Source organism: Rhincodon typus, chromosome 5, assembly GCF_021869965.1.
Source record: "Rhincodon typus isolate 14 chromosome 5, sRhiTyp1.1, whole genome shotgun sequence".
NCBI lineage: Eukaryota > Metazoa > Chordata > Chondrichthyes > Orectolobiformes > Rhincodontidae > Rhincodon > Rhincodon typus.
The window spans coordinates 16666906-16675928 of NC_063336.1; the positions used below are offsets into that span (position 1 = coordinate 16666906).

General features: G+C 37.9%; 1 protein-coding gene and 1 long non-coding RNA gene across 4 annotated transcripts in view; one reads left to right on the forward strand and one right to left on the reverse strand.

Moving 5' to 3' along the window:
• LOC109928681 (bcl-2-like protein 11) overlaps positions 1–9023 on the forward strand; it is a 45093-nt gene that overhangs the window by 3091 nt on the left and 32979 nt on the right. For all 3 annotated transcript variants that reach the window (XM_048596771.1, XM_048596774.1, XM_048596775.1), the window contains exon 2: positions 2271–2674. In XM_048596771.1, the coding sequence (XP_048452728.1) occupies positions 2365–2674 (310 nt within the window). In that variant the 5' untranslated portion in view covers positions 2271–2364. The remainder of the gene's footprint in view (positions 1–2270; positions 2675–9023) is intronic.
• LOC125483115 overlaps positions 5576–9023 on the reverse strand; it is an 8725-nt gene continuing 5277 nt past the window's right edge. The window contains exon 3 of the long non-coding RNA XR_007262083.1: positions 5576–6915. This is a non-coding gene — a long non-coding RNA (uncharacterized LOC125483115). The remainder of the gene's footprint in view (positions 6916–9023) is intronic.

The window sequence follows — 9023 nt, forward strand, 5'->3', positions numbered from 1 at the left end:
GTGAGTATCGGACCCGTATTGTTGACACTGGGAAAGTTGTGACGCACTCGCCAGTTGTGAAAAGGCTGCGCTCAGCACTTTGCACAGAACAATGGAACTGTAGTAGGAAAGACGCCAGATCCATGTCTAGTGTTCCCTCACATCTCTTACTACCAGATTTCATCAGCACGAAAACATATTTCTCTCGGGAGCAGAGACTCCAGTTCGCGGTTTAATGTAAAGCTCCTTCTGCAGTTTAAACGTGAGCCTGGAAAGTGTTCTGCGACTTTGACCGAAATCTAAATTTTAAAGTGAATTAACCAATGAGGTGATATATTATTAAAATCGGGAAATGATTCTAGTTGGACATAGCTGCACTATTCTGAAGATATGGGAGTATATTACACTTGCTTGCCTCTGACTCAACGTTTTTCACGTTTTATTATTTTCTTGCCAAGACAGTTCGCTTAAGATTCAGAGTTTACAAGTGTAGCATTAGAAGCAAGTGAACTGAACAAATCATTGAAGAATGATCTGCTTCAGAAACGTCTCAGTTAAAATATATGTATCTTAAACATGAACCATCATGGTGAAACGTTATCATTTTTAGTACTGGGTTAGTTAATTACCCAATTTCTTGAAGAACATTCAAAGGCAATGGATGACTTTCTTTGGTACTGGTTGCAAAAAAAAATAACAGGAACAGATCAGAGGGGCACAATTACATTATAAAAAGTTGGGTGAGCAGCAGGTAAAATGCCGTGGTGCATAGGAAAGCAGGCTACATATAATTTTTGCCAAGGGAGTTTTAGGATGAAATTACCCCACTGTTTCTTCTGTCGACTATGTTGGGCGCATGAATGCATGAATGTGGACAATAAACATTAACATGCTATTTGACCAAATGGCATCTCAATTCCACCTAAGGACAGTGAGACATTGTATGGTATTTTCATTACTATCGTATTGATTAAACCCAGGCCCCTTCTTGGTTTGTATCAATGAGACACATTGAGCAAATATCTATGTATGGAGTCAACTGGGGTGAGGTACTTAACAAAAATTTATCAGAGCTCATTCTGAATATGCTTTTCTGTCTTGGTGATAAAATCCAAACTTTTAATTCTAGATTACATCTACCTTGAAGTGTTAGTTGACATTGTGAAGTTTTCACCCATTTGTTTATCCAGTAAAATAATCAGCACTGAATGATAAACATTTAACAATAACAAAATAATGATGAAACTTGCTAAGAATCAATATAAACCATAGACAGTTTAAAATAATGCAGGGTTTAAATAGAGTAAATACAGGTTACAAGGGTTTGCAAGGGCCAAGGGGTCAATAACCAGATTGGAAAACATTGGCTGATCGGGTGATGGATACAGATTCATTGGTAGGGAATGGATACATACATGAAGGAGGAAATATTGCACTGATAAGCGGAAAGAGTGGGACCAACTGGATGGCGCTTTGAAAGAGCTGGCACTGAAACAGTGTGACACATGTCTTTCTTTTGTGTCACATCTGTGATTCAAATCAGCATATAACCATTAAAGTGCTTAGCAGGTGTAATAGACACATTTTTTCAGTACGAAGCCAGATTGTATAGTGTGTTTAGTCTGATTCAATTCACACAACTTTCTTTTGGAAGCTTCTGATAGTAATGATATGGAAAAGGAAAAGCAATTTAATGGTAGTACCCCAAAAGCCAGTTTAAATTTGACAATCCTGACCTAAGGGATTCATCGGAAGCAGTTAACTTGACTTTATGCCAGGATCAACAATAGCTGTAGTGCTGGAGAAATTTGGGCTACCTTCTCTACAGCAGTTGACAAATCTCAGTGAACAGACTGCTGTTTTAATCCCCACACAAAAACTGAGGACAGGAAATGTCTTTTTTTTAACTGCGAAAGTATCTGTTGAGAGTCAGTTGAAAATATTGGACTTGTTTGCCCCACAGAAGACTCATTTAGAAAGATGCAATCTTTATTTTTAACCCAAGTGGTTACCTTCATGGGTAACTGTATGATCGAGGCAACAGCCATTTAACGTTTGTACATATATAATATACAATGCTTTTAAAATAAAACTTTGAAAAAGGCAGCCAAGTTAGCAGGACTTAAAAGCTGGAAGGATACTTGAATTATGACTTGCTTTTGTTCATTATTTTGTTTCTGTTTATTGGTGACGAGGCAATAAATAAGAATGCAACATAAAAGATTGACAAATATAAAAACTTTAATAACATCTTTTATGACTTGAGATTTTCTTTTTTCTTTTCTTCACAGGAAAAAAATGCAACTACTTTGTGCTCCATAGGAGTGAAAGCAGATCCGACTGGGAACCAAACATCATCTCCATTCCAGACTTAGCATCACAAGCATGTCAAGAGGTGAGCTTTATGAGCAATCTTCTCCTAGCTCAAGGTGCGAAAGCATCCAGTTGTCTCCAAACTTCGTTACAACATGTCCGCTCTTTAATCTTAATTTCTTGCGTGGACCAAACTCCTCTGTTACCCCATCTTCGAGATCCAGCAGGTTGTCCAGTGGATACTATTCTCTTGACACAGACAGTGGACAGATGACTAAACCCACAAGCTGCGACAAGTCTACACAGACTCCAAGCCCAACCTGCCAAGCCATCTACTATACGCAGCACGCCTTGGCACAAGCACAGCTTTTACAGAATCGTGGTAAGAGCCTCCTTCTTTTGTGTCACACAGAAAGGCAGCTAGAAATTCTGCTATGAAAGAAAGGAATTGCTGGAGGAACCGTGCAGGTTGAGCAGCATCTGTGAAGAGAAAGCAGATTCAACATTTCAGGTCCAGTGAACCTTCATCAGAACCAATGTCACTGGACCTAAAATATTGACTGTGCTTTCTCTTTCCACAGATGTTGCCAGACCTGCCAAGTTTCTCTGGCACTTTCTGTTTTGTTTTAGATTTCCAGCATCTGTAGTTCTTGGTTTTTTAATAAACATTCTGCTAGTTGAATTCAGAAAGATAAAGCATGTTGCTTTTGTTTTTGCCACTTAGATTTATACCAATTACTGTGGAGATGAAAATAATTCACAGCAGCAAGTCTCTAAATTAGATGACTCTTTTATTTAATTAGAGCTGTCTGCATGGTGTGCATTTAAAAGACTGATGAAAGTTATTGATTATTAGGAAGTTATAATGCCTTTTCTGTGTGTATCAAAAAATAAGTTACGATGCTCAGTCAACAGTGCTTCTCTTTGAAAAACTCTGTCTAGAAGCTTTACAGCTATTTATGAAAGTTTACAATTAGCATTTCAAGAAACAAATGCAAATGGTTGAGGTTTCAATGTAGTGCTTGCACTGACGCTGAAAGAACCGTGGATATGAGCTTAATGAAACGGGTGAATGATCCAGAGGAGACATTGTTTTCAAGACGAAGTCAGCTGGAATCTTGGTCACCGTATATTTATGATAACAGTAAAATAAAATGTTAATCCCAAAAATGTCCCATATTCTGGATCAGTAATAGAATTCTGATAAAAAGATGACTCTGCTTTGTGTTTAAATCCAATAATGCACAGCACTTAAATTCTACTTTTTTCAAAGATGATCTCTAATGTAAATCTCCCAAGCTTGGTTCGTGTGTGAATTTGTAATCAAAACAACGTCCTTGAAAAGATCCAGGTGGAGAAGGCATGGAAAAAAAAAACCCACAAAAACAGAACAGATTATGAATGAGTTCTTTGAATGTTTGCAGCATTTACTGATTGTAAGGCATTTTTTTGCCCATCAGTGAAGGGACCCAGAAAAAGGTTGCGGTGTAGTCAAAATATGGGTGTGACTGTTTGTGCAAGGTAGACAAGGGCACCATCTCGTCCATCTGCCGTGTCTCCACATTAGGCTGCTTTTGTTGTCCATTTGTGTAGTGGTGTAGATGGTTAGATTTGATTTGTTAATTCACATTCATAACTTTTCAACTACAACTATGTGTAGAATGAAGAACGCAATATTTTCTTTAGACTAATTAATTTGCAATTGTTATATAAAACATTGGTATATAAAATAAGTTAAAACAGTTGGTGGAAGAAAAGAAAGGATTTAATACATTTGGTGTTAGTAAGAAAACAGCTGGCTGATTGTCTGTTTCTTGTAATACAACACAATCCAAAATGATGGCATTCAAGAGAGTGGGGCCTGAATTTTAACGTGAGCTTCTTCTCAATTCCTATCCTTGCTGTCTTTAAATACTTCTCCCTGGGCAGTCCTATGTGTCATGATATCAGCAAAAGTTGGTTTGGCCCGACAGGCACGGTTAATTGAAGCACTCTGCTGGCACTCACAACATTTCCAAATTATGATGATAGGGCCTGAAGGAGAAATTTGGATGAATCCTTGGGCTTCCCTATTCTGATGCATTGTTAGAATCACATCTAATCTTGGTATTAATGAATTGTATTGTAGGGAGAGCATAGAAATACACAAATCTATTTTGCAGCAGATCTAACGGTCAATATTAACTACTGGAAAACTTTGTTTAGAGTTACAAACCGGAAGATTGACAAAACTCAGTATTGTTTCAGTTTCAAACTTTACTGTATTTTTAAAAGAAGCACAAGACTGAAACGTTGTATTTCTTGCTGAGTGCAAGCATTTATTTTCGTATTTCATATGATTATTTAAAAGCAGCTGCAGTTGTGTTGGATTTTTCTTTGCCCAGATGAAGAGGAACCCACAAATAGTCCACTGCTCTAACTATCCCAGTAGATCTTGAAGCTTGCAATATGATAATTGGTAAGGGGCAATGCTTTCCGAATGCTTTTATACTTGGCTAGCGTATAAAATTTCTGGTATGATTGCATTTGCTTTGCAACTGTTGAAGTTGCATGTTTTGGATTATTGCGTGTCATTAGTCATCTTCGTCTCAGTAATCATGTGAGTAAAACAAAACAATTTTTAAAAAAATGAAACTAAATGAAAGGGATGAATTCTTTTTTCCATTGTATTAATTACTTTCTATTCTGCTTTTAATACTGTTCAGGAGCCCTGCTTTAGGCCTAATGGTTCATATACTTTGCCTGCTAAAATGTATGGATAACATATTATTAAGGGATCGTTACCACCCATTTAAAGTTCACCTTTAGTGATAGCACTTTTTTGAATCTTGGGAATTCTATTGCAGAGGTCAGGTTTTACACAGGAAGTATTGGCCTGAAAGTAATATATTTTTTAATCAATAATTCCAGTTACTATGACAACTAATAATAATTTTAGACAATCAGTGTTAATTCAAAACATACTCGTGATAAAGGTACATTGAAAAGCCATGTTCCAACCTGGCTTGGAAAGCTGCAAATTCAATCACATTTTTTTATTAGAATATTTTATTATATATTCTAATGATTTTTTTGAATTCAATCATGGGATGAGGGCATCTCTGGCTAGACCAGTATTTATTGCCCATCCCTAATTGCCCACAGGGCAGTTCAGAGTCAACCATGTTGCTCTGCGTCTGGGATCACATGTAGGCCAGATGAGCTAAGGATGGCAGTTTCCTTCCCTAAATGACATTAGTGAACCAGAGGGGTTTTTCCCGACAATCTTAATTAGACTCTTAATTCTAGATTATTTTTACTGAACTCAAATTCCACCATCTGCTGTGCCGATATTTGAAGCCAGGTGCCCAGAATATTACCTGCGCCTCCGGATTAATAGACCAGTGGTAATAGCACTAGGTCATCACTTCCTTGTTAAACGATCAGTAAGCAAAAGAATCTTTTAAAACCGTCACATAGACTAGAAGAGTAAGACATTTGGTTACCTTTTAAAAAGCTGCTCTATTCTGTGACAGATGGACTGAAGAATACCAATTGCTGTGGCTTAAAGCACAGAAGTAAAAGCTTACTTGATGATTCATTTTGTGGGAGATCCTTCCCCCATTTGACAGTTGCTCATTTAAAAATGATGCGATTAACAAAAAAATGATTTATGAGCCTATACCTCAAATCTCTTCTCACATCTGGAGCTGGTGAATGTAAGTCTGTGCAACACAGCATAGCACCACATATTAAATGGTGCACGTACTTTTTTCTCACTCATTCAGTTAGCTATTTTCAGGCAAGAAGAAAAGTTTATCTGTTTTACCTCTTGGCCTTTCTAAAAGCCCCACATTAATTTCACTATTAACCACTTAACCACAGTATTAATTTCCTGCATTACTTTATGATACAAAGTCAGCATGGACGGGAAAACTGTTAACATCCTAAGTACACGGATCAAGTGATAAATTTTAACTCTTGTTTTGCTGATTGCACATCCAAGGATCAGCCAAAGCCGTGTTATCCAAATTAATTCTGCTGTAATTTGATTGCCTTATGGTTAACAGTAACCAGTTCTTTTGTTTTACTCAGGCGAATTTGAACCTGCGTGCAGCACTCATTTAAGCCAGCTTTCTTGCACAGATCTACCTAAACTGGCAGCACTGAAAGCTTCCTTCGTATGAAAACGAAATTTTAAACCAAGAACAGACTTTCGGTAGATTGACTGAAAAGATAATTTTCCTTCGCTTGCTAAGGCTGTTTGTGTTTCCATACATCTGTACTGAGTCAACACCGTCATGAGCAAACATTTTCACATACGATCACCACAGAGCAATTGGAGTGCACAATGCAACTATGAGAGCAATGTTCTTTAATAATATTGTCTGCAAAATCACAAACTGCCAGAATTGTTATCTGTTTATGTATTTTCCTTTCTCATCATTTCTATTCAGTGTAAAGTTTCACCTTCTAACTTTATACGCTGCAGTCTCTGGGTGACTGTTCCATGCAGCGGAGCTAAAACACCATTGTTGACTCTTAGTTCAGTAATGCAGAGAGTAGATTTTCTTGAATGAAAACTTTCTCTGTTACAAAGGATGTTGTAACTGTGCAGTAGAAAGCTTCTGCATATTTTGAAAGCTGCAAAACAGTCCAGAAACCAACACATTAACCTACTGTACTTATGGAGGGATTTTGCATTTTTTAATAAGAGCATGTACCTGTTTAAAGTGTGCATTTATTTGTTCTAGTTTATTATTACCAAAAAGAAAGTTAACCTTATGTTAAGGACTAAAAGCCTTCCAACTACTACCATACTACAGTAATTAATATCAGACAGTGCTAATCTCTATATGATGCCTCTTTTTCTAAATAATCAGAATTTCTGCTTATTCCCTTTTGCTACTCAACAGTATTCTGTTTGCAATGGCACTGACTGCATATTGGAATATTAGCCAAATGAGGTACATATTGTTGTTACTTTGGGAATTCGTTAATAATTGTTAATACTGTCATGTTTGCAACTCTTATTGTATTTCAGTTGTTAGTACTGCAGTGCTACCCACTACCCTGTTAGTAAAGGGAAGCATATTTTGAATATGTTGAATCTGTTACAAAACTTGCATTTATGTTATTTTATTAAACGTAATGAAACATCTCAAAGCAATTCACAGGAACATAATCAAACAGAAGTTCACAGAGCCAAAGAAGGAACTCAGGACAGGTGTCCTTGGTCAAACTGACAGATTTTTAAAGACAATTTCAGCGGCAGTAGAGAGAGAAAGGCAAAGGAAGAATTGCAGGGTTCCAGGCCAGGACAGCTGAAGCCAGGGCCATCATGGGTGGGGTGAGAGAACTGGAGAATGCACAAAGGGCCAGCATTGGAGGACAGTCATCTGGCTGGAGGAGATTATGGAGATGGCAAGTTGGTGAGGCCATGAAGGAAGTTGAATAGAAAGATGGGGACTTCAGGCTCAAAGCATTGGCAAACTGGAAAGCAATGTGGATCAGCCTGGCGGGGACTTGATGCAGAATGGGATTTGGGCAGTAAGAGTTTTTCAGATGCTGGACAGGCTGATATGAACTGACTTGACAACACGTTATAGCCTTAACTCACTGTTTACTGCCAGATGGATTACAGCAGTTATGGTCTACCCAACAAATGTACAAGAATACGCAGTGAAACACTTTGCATCTTTCATTGAGTACCAAATTGGATAAGTTGAGGGCTTGATTTCAATTCAGCAGGAATTGCTGATCTGGGCCAATGTACTGGGAACTGAAAAAATGGTGGGATTCGAGGGCATAATTGTAAGGTGAGAGGAGAAAGATTTAAAAGGGACCTGAAGGGCAACATTTCCACACAGAGGGTGGTTCGTTTGTGGAATGAACTGCCAGAGGAAGTGGTAGATGCAGGTACAATTACAACATTTAAAAGACATTTGCACAGGCACATGAATAGGAAAGGTTTTGAAAGATATGGGCAAAACGCAGGCAAATGGGACTAGTTTGGTTTGAGAAACTTGGTCGGTATGGATGAGTTGTACCAAAGGTTCTGTTTCCGTGCTGTATAACTCTAACACTCTGTAACAAGAGGGTGCTTTCTGGAAATTGAGGGCAGCATAAATTTATTATATCAAACAAGAGCAGAGGGAGTGTATGTCTGGCTTTAGCCATAATTGATGTGCGCAAGGAGGTCCATTCTCTGTTATTGAAATCTTCTCCACAAATATAAGCAGAAAAAGCAGAAACTTTAAAACAAATAAAAAAACACGTCTTGAATTATAAGTCGCTGTATAATTCACAGAATTTACGTTCCTTGGTGTATATATTGCTGTCTTCTATTTCAAGGGCATAAAAGTGTTTCAGAAATTGCAATGTTTCAAAAAATAATTTTGCTGTTCCGTGGCATGGGGCTGTTAACAAGGTCAGCATTTGTTGCCCATTTCTAATTGCCCTTGAAATAAGTGGCTTCCTTTGACATTTCAGAGGTCAGCTAAGAGTCATTCATATTTCTGTGGGTCAAGAGTCACATGTAAGTGACTGGCAGATTTCCTTCCCTAATCCAGGTGGGCTTTTACAACAGCTAGTTTCACAGTCATCATTACTAGGACTGATTTTCAACTCCAGAATTGAAATTCAAAAATTAAATGAACTCAGGTTCCACCAGAGATAGTAGGAACTGCAGATGCTGGAGAATCCGAGACAACAAGGTGCAGGGCTGGATGAACACAGCAGGCCAAGCAGCA